This window comes from Carassius gibelio, chromosome A1 (genome assembly GCF_023724105.1).
Source record: "Carassius gibelio isolate Cgi1373 ecotype wild population from Czech Republic chromosome A1, carGib1.2-hapl.c, whole genome shotgun sequence".
Taxonomy (NCBI): domain Eukaryota; kingdom Metazoa; phylum Chordata; class Actinopteri; order Cypriniformes; family Cyprinidae; genus Carassius; species Carassius gibelio.
Window position 1 is genome coordinate 35,046,985 of NC_068371.1, and position 19,115 is coordinate 35,066,099.

The 19,115-nt window shown below is 37.7% G+C and overlaps 2 protein-coding genes across 2 annotated transcripts; both read right to left on the bottom strand.

Annotated features, from left to right (window-relative positions):
• Nucleotides 1-98: 98 nt before the first annotated feature.
• On the bottom strand, nucleotides 99-14,954 carry LOC128018736 (eukaryotic translation initiation factor 5B). The gene is made up of 24 exons (XM_052604466.1): nucleotides 14,811-14,954; nucleotides 11,236-11,355; nucleotides 10,779-10,854; nucleotides 10,017-10,662; nucleotides 8,168-8,367; nucleotides 7,936-8,086; nucleotides 7,756-7,848; nucleotides 7,575-7,661; nucleotides 6,941-7,009; nucleotides 6,554-6,849; nucleotides 6,350-6,457; nucleotides 6,156-6,266; nucleotides 5,997-6,064; nucleotides 5,273-5,414; nucleotides 5,064-5,195; nucleotides 4,774-4,956; nucleotides 4,532-4,693; nucleotides 4,312-4,443; nucleotides 4,031-4,162; nucleotides 2,663-2,739; nucleotides 2,420-2,584; nucleotides 1,700-1,838; nucleotides 1,389-1,550; nucleotides 99-1,080 (listed from the first exon to the last, which is right to left on the bottom strand). Exons 1-24 carry the CDS (start codon nucleotides 14,843-14,845, stop codon nucleotides 973-975), a joined length of 3,594 nt encoding a protein of 1,197 aa, XP_052460426.1. The 5' UTR covers nucleotides 14,846-14,954; the 3' UTR covers nucleotides 99-972.
• Nucleotides 14,955-15,647: 693 nt separating this feature from the next.
• On the bottom strand, nucleotides 15,648-17,020 carry LOC128018758 (lipoyltransferase 1, mitochondrial-like). The gene is made up of 2 exons (XM_052604505.1): nucleotides 16,933-17,020; nucleotides 15,648-16,856 (listed from the first exon to the last, which is right to left on the bottom strand). Exon 2 carries the CDS (start codon nucleotides 16,818-16,820, stop codon nucleotides 15,702-15,704), a length of 1,119 nt encoding a protein of 372 aa, XP_052460465.1. The 5' UTR covers nucleotides 16,821-16,856; nucleotides 16,933-17,020; the 3' UTR covers nucleotides 15,648-15,701.
• Between the last annotated feature and the right edge of the window lie 2,095 nt (nucleotides 17,021-19,115).

The following is a 19,115-nucleotide window of genomic DNA, read 5'->3' on the forward strand; positions in this document are numbered from 1 at the left end:
TCTATTTCATTTCTTGAACTTTTGTGAGATTCACCCGAGTATCTATCTCCACAACGTAAGAGAGTATCTATCTCCACAACGTAAGAACGAACAACATCTATAAATAGGCCATCTCTTTATTGTTGATTTTCATGAGTCAGTTTCTTTTGATATTTCATGTTCAACATGAGGAAGGGACGGGCCTTTCACACAAGTTCACTCACTCCGGGTGAAGGTGTCAGTGGGCACAAAGGAAACTCGAGGGGGAGAGGAAGAAAGAGTCTGGTTCTGGCTGGGAGAATATAGCTTTAAAAAGGACCGTTTTAAGAACTGCACTCCAGAAAGGAAAGAAAAAAGCAGGGCAAATGAAAATACTGATAAGGTCAATGTTTTTTTTTTTATATCTAAAATCCTAGCAAAATCTGCAGCAGTCATTCACGAAAGCCACACTGACTTCACTTTACAACTTTTGATTTAAACCAGGTCCGATCTCAGTCGAAATCAGCAGCTCAAGTTTACTCCAGCCATACAGTGAACTTTAAGGAGAATACCATGAGATAAAAGAAAAATAAACTGGATTGATCAGAGAGAACAGGCACGTTTGGAATAATTGTAAAGGTCGTCTAACATTTTCTAACATTTGTCACTGTTTAAAACAGTGGTAAAAATTTCAGTTTCTCATAGAAAAACTTTTTTCCTTGCTTTTTCCCCCACTTTTTTTTTTGAATGTGTGTCCAAAGCTCCCCACCACCCAAAAAGCGTTGGAGAAGAAAAGGGGAGTGGTGTAAGTGTTTACCCATGCACACGAGAAACTAGTCCTCAATAGGGGACTGTGCAAGGCTGTGTCTGAGTACAAATGTCCTTAAATGTATGAGCAACACCGATGACTCCAGAATCACAAGTGACCTTCAGGAGTGACCAGTGTGTAGCGTTTGTATGTGTGCACGGGGGTCGTTTAGATCTACGATCAGTCAGTCACAGTCTCTAGTGTGTTCAGATGATTTCAAAGGTTTTCTTCAGTTCCATGATTAATTGCCAGTCCGATTTCTGCATCTCGTCTCTGAACCAGTTCTTCAGAGCGTCGATTGACTGACGGGTGATCTGCAAGAGATAAAGGAAGACACTGAGTGCAGCGACACTTGTATTGTTATTAAAAATATTTTTTATTTAGCTTTTTCCTTGTATTCTTAGTTTGAGTCATTTTAGTATATTAGTTAGTTGCTAAGGCATAAGTTATTATTGTTTAAAAGTTATCAGAATGCATCAAATAAAAAATAAAATATGAAATTCTACAAAATAAAATTTAAATTTATTGTACAATTTATTATAATTGAAACATTATATACACCATTTCTAGGCATCGTGTGTGCTCCAGAGGCTTTATTTCAGGATGCAGTGAGAGAGCATACCTTGCTAACAATGATGTCTACAGCCTCAAAGTGTCTGCCGTACATCTTGGGTGCTTCTCCAGGAATTGGCTCTATTTTCACACAGATCTCTTGCCCTTTCTTAGCACTTTCTACGGACTTGTGATTTATTTCAATACCAGTCACAATGCCAATATCTACAAACTGAGAAAGAGAGAGAGAGTGTGTGGAACAAATGAGTGCAAACAAAACAAATTTCACCTTTAAAATAAACTGCTAAAATGTAAAAGCTGACAGTCGAGGGAAGGAGCTTCTCTGCTTCTTTCACTGTCGAGCCTAAAGTGTGCACTCACCCCTTTGCTGGGCACACACACAGGAGTGCCCGTTCTCAGCACTCCAGCATCCACAGTGACGCCCATGACTATGGGATCTCTGGAGTTGAAGATGAACTGGGGCAATATCCGCAGCTTACAGGGGAACACAGCTATGTGTCTGAAAGAGAGAAAAACCTTCAGATATTCAGACTACAGTACAAACATTCAGAAGAAACGACCATTTTTTTTCTTTTCTTTTTTTTCTTCTCTCAAAGAAACCACTGTGATCCCTCTGTCTTGAAGAATATAGTCTTGATTGTGATGTAAAATGTTTTGGCTCAGGTGATTAAGTGATTAATTGTTTTTCAGATTTTATTCTGTTTTCAAAAGAAGTCGCTTATGCTCAACAAGGCTGCATTTATTTGATCCAAAATGTTGCAAAACAACAATGTATTATAATTGTTTTAAATCCTTTAATGCATTTTAAAGTGTAACTGATTCCTGTGATGCAAAGCTGAATTAGCCATTACCCCAGTCTTCATTTCTTATTATTATCATCAATGTAGAAAAATTAATAAAAACTGTGATATGTTTTTTCAGAATTCTTTGCTGAATAGAAAGTTTAAAATAACAGCATTTTTCGACACTTTTGTATAATTCCTTGATGAATCAAAGTTTAGTATTAACTAGAAAGTGGACAGTAGTGTATGTGTCAATGATTAAAACAGAAGGGGAGGATGAGGGCAGTAGATAACACACTTGAATTCATCCTGTTTTTGTTTCTTGTAGTCTTCTCTGTATTTGGTGAAGGCATCAAACAGATGGTAGATGATCTCAGCGCTGAAAATGCGCACACCGAGACTGTCAGCCATCTCCTGAGAATCTCGCTCTACTTTCACATCGAACGCCAGGATCACTGCATACCTACAGGAAGAGAGAACGAAAGATTAGGACATCAATCTCACAAGAGGAGATATATTATGTATCAATCAGAATACATACTGTGGATCATGCTCCAACATAGTGGAGGCTTTCATGACATCTTTCTTGTGGACAGGACCAATATTGATGCCAGCATACTGAGGGACAGAGAGAGAATCTTAACTACATTGTGACTAGCTCCATGTGGAAAAAGAACACCCCAAAAAACAATACTTCAACATGGCAGCCAAGACAAAAGAAAGGTTGATTAGAAGTATATTTGCATTTCATTTAAACTTTAAAATATCAAATCAAATAAAAAAAATTGACTAATTTGAAAATAGTTTATGCACTACGTATTTTTATGCAAAATGCATAAACTCAAATATGAAACTGTGCTACGGGTGATTTGTGATTGTCCAATTTGGTCGTGTCTGTATAAACAGAAAAGATAGCAAACTGTATGAAAGACAGTAAAACATGCGTGATGAAATTTATTTTACATAATGTGTATTAAATTTGAAATAAATAATAAAATGAATTATGAACAAATATTAGAATTTTGTATTTCTTGATTCTGTAATTTTATTATGGTATTGTATCAAAAATAAAGAAATGACATAATATTCTTTAATTACCTAAAGAAATATTTTAAAAAAAGGATGTAAGCACTGTAATAATATGTTAGACAGAAAATGTTAAACAGACTAATGAGCAAACTGAAGATGGCGTCATTATCAGTGCTTTCAAAATAAAAGTCCTATTTCTGGCATCAGCCAAACAGAAAAAAATGAATATTAATTAAAAAAAAAACACCAAATACTGGCTGATCAGCCATGGAGATATACTGTTCAAGAACAGATTTTAAAAATGGGTTTTATGGAAGTACAGTCAAAACTTATTCAGACACCTTTCACACTTAAAGTTTATATGCAATAGTTTAGAAAACGGTCATAAAATATGACAAGAACTCAAGAGTTAAACTGTGCCAGAACAAATTCATCTTGATAACGTCAGATGACACTTCAGCAAAACACGGTCAGGTCAAAGTGTCCGAATCATTTTTGGTCCCAAATTTATCGATACTATAGGTCAGGGGTGCCCAACCCTGCTCCTGGCGATCGACTGTCCTGAAAAGTTTGGCTCCAACCCTAATCAAACACACTTGCCTTTAATTTTTACGTGAGCCTGAAGACCTTAATTAGTTGCTTCAGGTGTGTTTGATTAGGATTGGAGCTAAACTTTGCAGGACAGTCCATCGCCAGGAGCAGGGTTGAGCACCCCTGCTATAGGTAGTCCACTTTCACGGTTTACTTTATTTTGTTCTCCTCACGTACATAAATGAACTGTAGTGTCCTGCAGCCACTAGTAAAATAATATATAAAAAATGACACCTGGTGTCTGAATAAGTTTTGGTCAGACTGTAAATGTGAGTGTTTGAAAGCTTACAGGCACTTTGGATGTACGCAGGAACTCCAGCAGAGCTTCCAGAGAGCCTAGTGTGGAGGCCTGCACATACACACCCTTCTCCTCCAGTTTTATGGCATTCAGAGTCTGTTTGAGCTCCCGGATCAACTCGTCCTAGAAACAACCAACATCAGGATGCAGGAAAGGTAGTAATAAGATTAACTGTTAATTCTGACTTGATTAAGAAAAGAGAGGAAAGATATAGAAAAGTAGAGTGGGTTCTTAGAGACACAACTGATCGGTTTGTAAAGCGACACAGTTACCTTCAGGACTGGAACTTCATCCTCTTTGTGAGCGACGAGGAGAGGCAGACCTGCCAGTGTCTTCTCCAGATCTTTCCCCAGGATCTTGACTCCCTGAGCCGTCGACACTTCTTTGTGCTTCTCATACGGATTCTGTATCCAGCGAGAAGAAAAATAAAACAATTGAGTTACAAACAAGCTCAGAGTTCACACAAACTAAACATATAACTGTGCATGAGACCTTCACTCGGAGCTCTTTCAGGGGTGGTGGGAGGAGCAACCCTCTGATCTGAGTGACGATTGGTCCGTCCACACCGGGGACGATAATAGTCTCGCCCTCCCGCAGACAACCGTTGATCAGGATCACGTCTATCGTTGTACCCATGCCAGGTAGAGCTTTTACCTAAGATACAGAACATGGACAGCAGAGGTTATATTGCAGCTGAGCTGTTAGCAGGAACTCATTTCAGCTTGTTCTCTTACCTCCATAACCTGGGCCCGTAGTTCATCACAATGAGCCAGTCGGCGGGCCAGCATGGTCTGCGTGAGCTCCACCAGCAGGGCAATGAGGTTCCCCATCCCGTCACCCGAGTGGGCCGATGTGGGAACCAGAGACACAAACGTACGAGGGTCTTTGTTCTCGTAGAACAGGGCAGCGTTAAGACCCTGAGGATTGCAAGACACACAAGATAGCACTTGTAAAACTCCTTCAGGGTGACATTTGCAGCTCAATGGTAAAAGTGACTGTACTATACAAGATGATGACAGCAGACCTGCTGCGCAAACTCTACGATGACAGCTTTAGCCCTCTCATCAAACTCATCCTTGGTGTTTTTCTTCTGCTTCTTCAGTGTGGCCACCACGTCTGTGTCTGGACTCTTCTTCCAGTCGTACAGACGGTCAATCTGAGAAAGAAGCACATTAGCATTCAAATACTTGCTGCAGTCATCGGTATAAACATTCGGAAGTCAATATCTGGCACCTTGTTGAGAGCCACTATGAAGGGGCATTTCTTCTCCTTCAGCAGATTGATGGACTCAATCGTCTGTGGCTCTAAACCGTGCATGATATCCACCACCAGGATGGAGATGTCACACAGAGAACTACCCCTGTTCCTCAGATTACTGAAGGGGCAAGAAGAGTGCCATTAAACATACAAACACTATAAAAACAATGTTTAAAAAGCCATGGTTTAATGGTGGACTGATACCTTGTTGTTGTTTTTTTACAATATCTACATATTTTATAAATCTGATAACAACAAGATAATATTCAATACTAATTTTCATATAAAAACAAAACCATTAATAAGACTATTTAAATACACACACACACAAACACACAACCACTTAAAAGTCTGGAGTTTTTCAAGGCTGTATTTATTTGATTAAAAAAAACACAGTAAAAGAGGGGTTTAAATTCAAAATAACTTCTCTATTTTAATATATTTTAAAACTACTATCAATGTTAAAAACTGTTGTGCTGCTTAATATTTTTGTAGAAGCTGAAAAACAAAACAAAAAATCTCAAAAGACCAGCATTTATTTAAAATTGAAAAGTTTTGTATCATTTTGCAAATTTACTGTAATTTTTAATCAATTTAAAGTGCCCATGCTGAATAAGTGATTTCTCCCTAATAATCATTAAAATATGGTGTTTAAAATCTATTACTATTAATTGACAAAAATAATAAGTACAGTGTGTACCTGAAGGACTCGTGTCCAGGTGTGTCAATAATGAGCATGCCAGGGATCTTCACATTCTCCTTGTCAAACTGAAGTAATGTACAAACACTTCTTAATAACTTTTAAAGAATCACATGGGGAAAACAGAATGAGAGGATGTGCATTACAGAAAGATCTTACATTTTTCACCATCTTGGTTTGTTCTAATATGGTTTCCAAGGGCACATTAGTAGCTCCGATCTGCTGTGTGATACCACCAGCCTCCCCATCCTGAACATGCGTGTGTCTCAGCTGACAGACAGAGAAGAAAACCATATTAAACACACAAAAACCACACAGGTGTTTAAGTCAACATCAGGCACTTTGAAACGCACCTTATCCAGGATTTTGGTCTTCCCTGTGTCCACATGACCCAGCACACACACCACAGGAGATCGGAGCTTGTCAAAATTAATGTTCTTCAGGTTTTCCTGCTTTCGTTTCTGCACACAAAGAAAAACACAGTTGAGTGTGCTTTGTTTATTAAAATGTGCATAAATATGTACACGTTGTGTCGTGCAAAAGACTGTATTGTGTACCTCTATGCGTCTCTTGGCCTTGTCATAAAGTTTCTCCTCTTTGCTTCGGTCATCGTCTGAATCGCTCTCGCTGCTCGACTCGGAGCTCGGCTCTTTTCTTGCTTTATTTGGGGTCATCTTGTTGCTGGTGTCTTTGTTGTCCTCCTCATCCTCACTCTCCTCCTCTCCTTCATCCTCTTCGTCGTCCTCCTCATCTTCTTCATCCTCTTCGTCATCCTCTTCCTCCTCACTGCCGTTCACTTGGTCTTCAGCAGGTTTCTGTGTTGGCTTCACCTCGATGTGAACCTTCTTCATTTCTGTGAATGCACAAATGTCAAATTAATTCCACCGAATGACTTCAGATTTTAAAAAAGACATGCATCCATGGGAAAGCATGTTTACACCCACCTTTCTCCTCATCGCTTGCCATGGCCTCCCAATCGTCCAGATCAGCAGCCTCTGCTTTCGGCTCCTTAACTGTTACAATGAAAATGGTAGAATTTAGAGTTAGCTATCCTTGTTTACAGCCATGAATGATGAATAGACAAATCCTTATCAATGAAAGTATTTTCACTTAATTAACGATGCAAAAAATGTGGCCAGAATTGTGGAATCCAGCCATAAAAGCTGAATTTACTGTACGGTGTGGACTGTCACAGAATATGACCATTTTTGAATTTGTAAATCAAATTACAATACAGACTGGACTACAACCACAAACAGGCCTGTCGGCGTTTTAAAGGTTTTAACAATAGACTGCCAAAATAAAAGTCTGCTAACTTGAAATTATTATAAAACCTATATATAACTATTTTTCAGTTACATGCATTTCAAATAGTAGTAATAGTTACAATAATAAGCAACTTTATGTATAAATATTTTTACATTTCAATATAAAAAATTATATATTTACACAAGTTTTTATAAAGTAACATTTTGTTGTACAGCATTGTAAAGTTTCTTAATGGCTGAAATGTAATTAAGACACCAAAAATAATACGCATTTCAAAGGGCCCTAAATTTGAGAAACTGAAGTAATTACCTTGCTCCGCTTGGGGTTTGTCCACTTCCATCTCTGTTGTGATTGGCTGAGGTGTCTCTGTTGTGGGTGTTGCCACTTCTGAAGTCTCTAATATAAGCAAAGAAAATGTTAGGACGTCTTTAACCCTCCTTGATTATGACAGGTAAATACAAAGAGCAAGAAATAGGTGTCCGGATCAAACCTTCAGGAGTTTGTGCTGTTGGCTTCTTTTTTCTCTTATCAGAGTAAACAGGCTTCTTCTTTGGCATTGCATCTTTGGATGGCACTTCAACACCTGAGAAGAAGCCAATTACACCGTAAGGTCAAACAAATAAATAAATGATATTTCTTTCATCATAACTGCTATCAGTCATGTTCTCACCCTGAGCCTGCAGCACTCGCAGCGTGGCTTCTGCTCTGGCTCGAGCCTCTTTCTGAGCCTTGGTAAGGAGCTTCCCCTCCTTCTTTAGCCTCTCTTTTCTCTCCTTATCCTTTTGTTTCTTCTTTTCTTTCCTCTCGGCCTCTAGACGCTCCTGTGGATGAAGGTTTCAGAGATGCAGGAACTATAATGATTTTTGACACCATGAGCTTGAGTGACTGTTTTTCCCACTGACCTGCTCCAGTCTCTGAGCCTCCAGCTCCTCCAGCCGTCTCTGTCTCTCCTCCTCTTCTTTTTTGGCTTGTTCCTCCTCCTCCTTCATTTTGGCCAGGGCCTCTTGCATTGCTCTCACGGTTGCTTTGCTGGGACCCTTTTTCTTCTCCTCCTTTTCACCTTTCTTCTTCTTCTTTTTCTTTTTATCACCATCAGCCTCCTCTGTAGAGAAGCAGAGGAAAGAGGAACATGAATGCTTATGACTTTCTGATATATTCAATATTCACAATCATTCTGCTTTAATCAACTTAGTTTCTTATAGAGTGTGTTTGACAAATTTTTTGATCATCCCTTGCCTTACGACTCTTAGAGCATTAAGACTTCAGGAGTAAAAATGGCATTAGAATCGAAAAGTTTGAATAATTTCCATGAAACAGTTCTGATTGAAACAATCATGCGGAATTATTACTTTTTTCCCTTCTTTTTTGTTTGTGAGAAAAAATAATAAATATAAACAAAATCATGTCTGTGGGTTTGAATAAAGACTTTCCTTCATTCTAGAAAATACATATATATCAAGTTACATTATACATACATATATATACATATATGTGTGTGTATATTATTTATATATATATATATATATATATATATATATATATATATATATATATATACATATATATATATATATATATATATACATATATATATATATACACACACACACACACACTATCATTCAAAATTTTGCAGTCAGATAGAAATATTTTTTTATAAAATGTCATTGATGTCAGGTTTTTATCATTTTAATGCATTCATGTAGAATATTTATTTAGAAAAACTCATATTACCCCCACACTTTTAAAGGGGTTATATGATTTCAAGCTTTCTTTCTCTTTGAAGTGTTGCTGATTTTGCATAGATACGATCCCTGATGTTGCAAGAAATAAAGTCTCAAACCAAAGAGATATTCTTTATGAAAGTTAAGACTCTGCCACGGCCCCCTAAAACGGCTCGTTTAAACACACCCCACATGTCTACGTCACTATGTGGAAATATTTGGTAATGCCTCCCAAATGTTCACAGAAAAGAAAGAAGCCGTGGTTTCAGTAACACAGTTAGTGTTGAAGCAGCCATGTCAGCGAGATGCTGTGTGTTTCTAGGCGAAAGCAAAAGCACTTTATTTGGCCTTCAGAAAGTAGATGCATTTAGGAATCTTTAAGATTACTTACAACAGAACAGCATCGCATTTTATGGATGACCGTTTCTTGAACCTAGGATAATTGACTTTGCTACGACAATCTGGCTCTTCTGTATCAGCAAGTGTAGGTTTGCTTTGTTATTAGATTAAGTATTTGCTATTGAATGTTCAAATGCAAGGTTTTGCGTGTTGTGTGAGTGTGTGTGTGTGTGTGTGAGAGAGAGAGAGAGAGAGAGAGAGAGAGAGTCACATCTCAGTGGAGTCAGCGGTCTACTGTCCTTGGCTTGTGTGCTGCAAACACATACGAGCTTCATCACTGTCTGTAACGCGACTCTGTTCCCCTTTCAGACTTGAACTGATGGTAAAACTAAGGACATTATTAACCATCTTTAAATTTATTTTGAAAGATGAAGCTCATGATTATGGAAAGGGGCATTACATTTCTGACGTGTGCTTGCGGTGTTCAGCCAATCACATAGAGGACCTACAATAATGTACAGTATTTGTACTGTAAAAATTTTTTTACATTAAAGCATGTCAACATATTCTGTTACACCAAATACACAAAATAACGATCTTTAAAAAAAGCATCATATGACCCCTTTAAACGGTAGTGTACTCATGCATAAACACCCTTGAGGGGACAATGTTCTAAGGACAATCTCACCTTCTCCCTGGACATCAGCTCCATCCTGCTCCACTGAAGCCTCTGTCTCTGTCTTCTTGCTCTCTGTTGAAGGTGTGCTAGCAGGTTTCTCTGGTTCCTTCTTTAAGGCCTCCTCTTCTTTCTCCTTCTTAGCCCTCAGCTTGGCCTTCTCCTCCTCTTTCTTCTTCCTCTCCCTCTCTTTTTTCTCTGCTTTCTTCTGCGCGGCTGTCTTTATCTTGAAGGCCGATTCTTCTGCTTCATCTTCCTCACTGGCTGGTTTGGCTTTGGCTTTACCTTTTTTCTTGTGTGTGGCTTGAGAATCATCATCGGATTCATCATTGTCCGCCGCTCCTCCACTCTTCTTTGCACCACCATCTTCATCATCCTCCGAGTCAGACACACCCTTTTGGCCACCTTTCTTTTTAGCCTTAGGTTTCTGCCGTGACTGCGAGCCCTCGTCCTCAGAGTCTGAAGCAGGACCAGCAGGAGCGGGAGCCGCAACAGTCTTTGTGTCTTTCGTCCGGTTCTCGTTTTCCATGTTGTTTTGACCCTGATCTTCATTACCTTCCTCATCTCCCAGATTTGCCTTTTTACCCTTCTTGGCCTTCTTCTTGTCTGCTTTACTCAGAGTGGGCTCAGGTTCAGCGTCCGCTACTGAATCGGATTTCTAAGACGGAAAAACATGTGGAGAAAGTGCTGTCAATGACACGTGACTCCTGTAATACTGGCAGTATTAGAAGAGAGGGGAAAACAAAAGACAACTTTTGTGTTACTGAAGAATACCTTTTCTTCCTCTTTAAATTTGCCTCCTTGGTTTTCTAATGACAGTGCCTCCAGTTCTTTCTGAATTTCATCCTCACTGCAAGTAAGAGTTCATTTATTCCCAAACACTCACACTAATGTTCAAAACATTGGGGTCAATAAGATTTTTTTTTTATTAATACGATTAGTTTGCAAGGACATTTAAATTGATCAAAGGTGACAGAAGATACATTTATAATGTTACAAAAAAATTATATTAAAAAAATGCTGATAATAATAAAAAAAAAGTGTCTTGATCAGCAAATCTTTCATATTAGAATGATTTGGAATGAAGACTGGAGTAATGATGCTGTAAATTCACAAGAATAAATTATTTGAAAATATATTACAGTATATTACCTTTTATTTCCTGTATTTTTGTTATTATTTATGTTATTATTAACTGTATCAGTGTTAGTGGAAAGAGGTGAAGACCTACTCAAAGTCATCCTTCTTTTCTTTCTTTTTCTTGCTCTTTGATTTGCTCTGCTCCTTGCCTGCTCCTGCTCCTTCGATTTCAGCTGCAAGCGCGTCAATGTCAACTCCGTCGTCCTTGGCACTATGAAAAGCAGAAAATAACAGATTACATTTTTCACTACTGTACATTTCAAAAAATATATTGAGCTATACTTACAAACTGGGCCATAAGTTCTTTACAGCATATGACTGAGAAAACAGTTAACATACAAGTACAGTGCAATAAAAAAAAATTAACCTGAGAGAATGCAGACCACCAACACAGCAATCGGCCAGTAAAACAAACACCTGTTACCAGATATTTACAAACAACAGGATGTCCATTACAGACTTTTGATTTTCACTAAAAGGTCTTCTTGATAATACATTTTTATGTCAAACTAAACAATAAACATTACACCAGCAGTACAGATGCATAAAACATCCCTAAAGACCACTCTAGATAACCAATGAAAGCACATAGCAATATTTACAATAATATATATACACAAAAACTGAGCATATTAAACACCTAAACTCAAATACCTTACCTATCACGTCAAAGACAGTAATGATGAGGAAGTGAACTTGTGCTGCTTATATAGTGGAGCCTAAAGCCCTCCTTGCATGCTTGTTGCATCAGAAAGGGAAAAATCACAGTCATCACAGGGCAGAGCCCTCACACATAAACCTGCTGCCCTCAGCAAGCACAGAGCAGGTGATGAAACCACCAGTTAATAGATGGAGGAAAGTTGAATAAAGCTGAAAAGATGTTTTAGCACACCATGTTTCTTTGACACAATGCAAAGCCTTTTTTCCAAAGGGCAGTAATAGTCTTTAAAAGTGCTTGTTAGCCATCAACTGAACAAGTACTAATCCCTACCAGCAGAGAGCACCATTGAGTCACATTCAAACCGCTGACCAAAAATCACCCGATTTGAAGCAAATCAGTCAAACGGGACTCGTTTTTATGTTATGTGTATGTAAATTAATGTTTACTTCAGATGTTATCTGCAGTGTTTACGGTCGTTTGGGGCAGGATAAGAGATTTATTTAAATCGTTTAGGTGGTTGTGTCTGCTGCGCTCTGACAACACATAACTAATCCAACACAAAATATCGTCTATTTCTTTATGAACATAATTATTCAGGAATTATTCAACGACCATATTAGTATCAGAAATGGATTTGAATATACTATTACAATGAATAACACAATTATGATGTTAATACTGATCTATACTGAAATGAAAAGCTTAGCTTACTATCTTGAAAAATAAAGCTTCTTGTCTTTAAATCCGTACTGTATATACTGTTGTTTGTTTTATATGTTGAGGTCACGTCCGTCAGATGTTTATCATGTTCATTATGTTCACTACTATAATGAACGTAGCTTTTTAATGAATAGGGGAAATTCCCGACATGTAAAAATATAACCGTTTACATGCCTAGGGTGTTTGCATTGTAATAATGTAGAGATATATTTCAGATTTATAAACGCCGTCTTGTTAGGTGATGTTTTTTCATTAAAATCATACAATTTCCTATTAATTCAATAGAACGTATATGCACATATTAGCAATATGGTGGCGCGGTGGCTTCACTTTCATGACGTCATGAGCAATCCAGTTCTATATTATAAATCAGTGCTTACAACAGAGTGCACAGGCGTCTTTCAAGCAGCATACAGCAGTGTTGATGGGAATAGTATTCTTATAATGCACTCCAAATTCGGAATAATTTGTAATATATAATTATTCACTGTATTTAGAAGTGCCCACGATAACAATATTGTGCATATTCATTACCGTGTATATGGATAATACATTTACAAACATATATATATATATATATAGAAATAGAGAGAAATAGAGAGACAAGACTTAGAGGTGCTGTATGTAGGATTGACACAGAGTGGTTGAACTAGGTATTGCAGTCCAAATTCAAAATATTGGAGAGTTTTCTTTTTTTCACCCGGCCCCTCCTCCGACTTGTGCTCCGTTACAGGAAGGTTCAAACCACGACTCACGACTTCGTAGCCTTCCAAGCAAGTCACGTCCAACTGCTTGAGCACAAGGAATTGTAGCTAGATTATTAATTGTATTGCAACGTTATATTGTCCTTAATTCTATTCCTCAACGTGTACCACTTGCATAAACACCGCATCCGTAGGCAATATTATCCAAAGCGGATGCCATTTTTTTCACGTGCTATATGGCGTCAGAGCTCGGAACTGAGAGTACATAGATCTAATACGAGTTCACTGGTGGGAAGACACTGGTTTGACTGCCATTCCAGTGTACTTTCACTTGTAGAAGCAGGTTGCCATATTTACAATACAAACAGGAACGAGCACACTTGACGACGTATGAAATTCAACCAACTGGCAACCCGGGGTGCCAAAATACAATTGGGTAACCTGGCAGCGGGCGGGTTTCACAAACCAAAACAAAGACAGACATTCCGGTCATGAACACACAATCCAAAGGAGAATAACGGACTGTAGCATTGTTTGTCAAATAAACAAATATATGTTAACTTAGCATGTTTCTTAAATATCTGCAAACATATTATGGAATTTTTATGCTTTAGTAAAGTAAAAATCTTATACAAGTACCTTTAAGTCATCAATTACTTGTTAATAGATTCCCAAATTCCAGATATGTGGCCAAATATAGTCAAAAAATTAATTATCATCATTTTACAAAATGCATGGATGACCTTTCATAGAAGTAATTTTCAGAAGTTCCAGCAACCCTGACTAAATACACAAAAAAACAGTACAGCTGAAATGTTTTAATACAATCTTGATAAAATAATGAATAATCAGAAGCCCTCAGTTTTGTCTACGTTTGACAAGTGCAGTCCAATTTAACATGTAACAATCACATCCCTTGATCTCAGGGGGAAAGTTTACCCAGCCCAAGTCGGCTAGTGACAGAGTCCTGGGAGAATTTGACCATTTTCACAAATGTCTACACGACCAATTGTGGATGGCATCCCATAGAAGAGCGAAGAGCGTTACTGAAGACAATGCGGCGGGCAGCACAATGGAAACGGATGAGGCTGCACTAACGTTACCATGCGATAAATCAGACACCGCGTGCAATACATAAAAGTCACTGCCCTTAAATGCTAAGTTCTTCTGTGTACGGACAGCGTCTGATATGACAGCAGATGTGAAGTGCAACTAATCTAACCCTCACAGCTGCTGGATCTCTCGACTCAGGGGGGCTGGCGAGACCTGCTTGTTTCTCCGTTTAAAGCAACTAACGTGTCAAACACGCTAATTTACCCAATCAGCCCGTTGTCTTGACTTGCATTATTAAATGTCAGTAATGTCCTTGTGTTATCGCTGTAGTTTAACGGTCAGTATCGTAATGAGGAAAACAGGCCTAGTTACAGCGGCACATGAACTCATGTCCATCAGAAGCTATAACGTTAGCCAGGTGGCTAATAGTGTATCTCCTCAGACATTAACCTGTCAAGACTATAAACAGCACAGTCGTTTTGCTGTTAACGGAATCCGTATTACGCATTCACCCGTGTCCTAACTTACCCGTCATCTCCCTTATTTTTCTGTTTCTTTCCCATTATGTCTGTTTGACTGTAACCTCCTCGTTGCGGTGCAGCGTAGTCGGTGTTAGCGCTTCAAGTTAGACGTGCTCGCATTGCGCATGCGCACTTGACAATGATCTTCAGCGCAGATCTGTAGCGCACATGGATAGTTTGTACAGCAACATTTAAAGAGAAAAGATACAGTTTGTATGCAATTTCTGGACATTTTACTTAAGTATGATATAGTTTTTATGCATTTTTTTTAATAAACCACACAAGCGACAAAGAAGCAGCTATTTTAAGCATATTAAATTATTGGCCATCCATATGAAATACTAGTCTGTGCTAAACTGCGTTTTTACGTCACGAGGAGAGCGACAGGAGCGCTGCTCATGGCAAACGTTACCAGTTAATATGTGACAAAACCCTAATTTACAAACTTCAATTAATTGTATACACACACACACATATGTATATATAATTGAAATATTTAATCTAAAGAAAGACAGATGCATGGATATATTTAATTTGTTTGGGGGTATTAATATCAATATATTATTATTAACAATCTAATACAAACGTGTATTTATATGTATTTATTCTTATTAAAGTATAAAACAAAATCTTAATATTTTTCATGATTTATTATGAATATAAAATTAATTCATTATTGGTCAATTTCTACTTGCATGTAATTATTTAAATTAACTAAGTGAATTATGTCGGCAGTAACGTTTGATAAAAAATTCAGTTTCATCATAGAATTAGTGACATTATTTGTGTTTTCCATAAGAAATCTCAGTATGTGTGAGTAAAGTGTGACAGTGCAGGAGACCACTTCAACATTTTTCAAACAAGTTATCACAATGTGCATTTCTTGTTTCATTTTTATTCACATTACTGAAACCACACCAGCACACAATCTATGTATCTTCTCAGCAACATCATCTGTCATTGAATGAGTTCTCATGAACGCCGCCACCAGCAACGCTGCTTCATTCGGACAGTATCTGCTGCCATTCAGAGCTGATGTAAACTCATTCACCATCTCTGAAGGAAGCCAGTCTTCTGGGATTTCCATGGCACATTGTTCTACAGTACCATTTTTGATGACCATATCAAGCTTAATATTCACATCATTCACCACTATTGATGTGCAAACACTGAATTTTGGAGTTTTGCCATAAATCCAATCCCATGTCTGCAGATCCTGTGCCATCTTTTGAATACCAGGCATGAGAGCTTCATGAGTGGGGTCCACTGTGATGACAGGGCCATCAAAGCCAAATTCATTATTGTACTGGGACGCAATAGCATCCATAATAATATTGGAGTCAAGAGTGGGATCCACATCCAAAAGGTTCCTGACAGGGGAAGGGACGCTTGGAGTAGCATTGCTCTTGATAACTTCAGAAGCGTTACTCTTCAGGACCGAGGACAATACTGAACGGTCAACAGAACACAGTAATGTACAGTGATGATAAGCAGAGGTTCTGCCTAATTTCGCAGCAGTCCCTGAAATCTTGTGATTGCCATTTAACAAAATATCAAATCTGTCTGTTGCTGCGACATCTAGATCGGGTCTCAGTGCTTTTAATGCACCAGTAACGACTTTGAGATTTCTATGACGGTCGTATTTCTTCTTGGAGGTGAAGAAGGTCATGTTGATGTTTCCAAAATCGTGGTAAACTGTCCCACCTCCACTGCGACGCCTCGCTAGCGGGATCCCCAAGCGTCTCATCAGGGGCAGGTTACACTCCTGCCAGGGGTTCTGATGCCTTCCGATGACCACCACGGGACAGTTTCTCCATAATAACAGCATGCTTCTGTTTTGCAGATCAACGTGATCGTGAATCCAGTCTTCTAAGGCCAGGTTCTCAAATATACCAGTTGACGCAGATTTTAGGATGATACCAGCTTTTCCTATCTCATCGAAGAAGGTTGACAAAGTGCTTTTTAGACGAGCTGATCCAGACAGGACGCATGCCCTGTTCGACAGTCTCAAGATCATCGCTGACTTTTAAACTTTCGGAAAGTCTGTAAGGCACTATTACACCACGGATTATTAATTTCTGTTTTGTGTAGCAAAAACGCCTAGACAATGATTCTCATGAAATACCGACCTTCACAATTATGCGCTGTCAATTTCACGCGTGCAGCAGCTGAATATTAGCATGAACAACCGGGTCGACATTCAGGATCCCATTTCCCGACAAAGCATAATAAAAGTAATGCACGATGCAAAATTGAGTCGAATTTTAAATATATGCAATGTTAAGTATAAAAAAAAAAAAAAAAAAAAAAAAAAAAGAATATGTCACGACGACATAAAACACAAAAGTTATAATGCCTTTATAATTGATAAGGGTACAAACTTGTAATAGTGGTGCTTTTATTTTGAAATATTCTAGAGGCAGGCGTTTGACTTGTTGTTCAAAGTGCTGCTTGTCCAAATACACACACTTGCAGTCTTTTTTTTATTGTGTAAAAATTATAAATATTTGTACAAGCATATTCCACTCGCAACAAGTAAAAAAAAAACATTCATAAGGATATGCAAAGTGAAACAATTCATGCAAGGAGTAAAATTACAACAATTTAAAGTAGCAAAAAGCTTCATAGGTATTTCTTGCTTTTTTGTTCTTAATTGTAACTAATGTAGTACCGTATTGTTTCACCTCTTTTATAAAATGTTCAAAGTTTGGCTTCGCTTCAGACCATTTTTTCAGAAGAATGTGACATTTTCCAAGCAAACATCAAAAGTTGTGTTAAACCACATCATACTTTTTTAATCAACATTGTCCTGTACAAAACAAATAAAAAAAAAAACCTTCGTACAGATCAATTTATACACGTTCCAAACACTCTAGAAATTAAATTGAAACATCCAACCAAAAAAAAAAAGTATAAATACAATAAAAAAAGATGAGTCAAAGATTCTTTGGCATAGCTACAGAATTCACATAAATTTTCAATATTCAAATTGAAACGTTCAAGCAATTCCTTAACAGGGTAAATTTTGTGTAAAATTTTATAGGATACCTCTCTAATCTTATTATTAATTAAAAAAACTTGTTATTGACCATAATTTTTTCCAGTTAACATTTACATATTTAGTAGACCAAAACATTGTTGAACAAATCGTTTTTTTTTAATATTTCTAATATATTTGTTACTACATTTATCTATTACAATATTAATAACCCTAATAAATATTTTATTACAACAAAAACTAGTTTGATGATCAATACTTACAGGAGATAATCCAGGATTTCACAATAATGATACAACTCTGCCATGGATTGCTTAAAAGATAATAGAGTATTTTCGTGGCCTAATGGTTAAAGAGTTTGATTCCTAACCCTAGGGTTGTGGGTTCGAATCTTGGGCTGGCATTACTACGCCTGAAGTGTCCTTGAGCAAGGCACCAAACCCCCAACTGCTCCTGTTGCACCGCAGCATAAATGGCTGCACACTGCTCCGGGTGTTTGCTGTGTGTGTGCACTTTGGATGGGTTAAATGCAGAGAACAAATTCTGAGCATGGGTCACCATACTTGGCTGTATGTCACATCGCTTTAATTAGAAGCACCAGAAATTAAAGTGTGTCCCATCAGATAATGAAAAGTTGTATACTCTTGTGATCGTCTCATTTGAACATTTGGGCCAAATACAAAAAATACATCATATAAGTGGCCAAGTAATAAAGTGCAAAGACTATAAGTGAGGGTATTTGGAGAAGGCAAAACTTGTTGTTCAAATTTGTGTGTCTCATATATAAACTGTATAAAAACGGTCTTATACAGTCTATGGTCTCACTGTCTCATTTGACAAAAAAAAAAAAAAACACCTGGCTGCTCGAGTAGAGTGACATGCCTTTGTCAACTGTTCGGAGCTCTACAATTATCACATCTACATTCTATTAAATATGGTTAAAATACTTCTACATAAAGAAAAAAAAATGTGGTGTCTGTCTGTGTAAGCAGTCTGTATGTTTAAAGATCACCATTAGGTGGTACTAGATCATTTCTATGCATAATGTAGTTTGATGGCTGTAATGTGTAATGTGAACTACAAAATCCATCACTTCTCTCCAGGTGGTTAATGATTGAGATTACGACATAACTAAATTCAATTAGCATGAAAGCATTTTGGTAAATTATGTTCATTTTGATCAGTTAACTCTCAAGCTTACCCTTGTCCTCTTAAATTAATATCTGGCTTATTCAGAGAATTTGATCTTCCTTGAAGCAAACTGCTCTTAGCTCGGTTCAAGGCATAAATCAGAGTTAGTGATATATACATTAA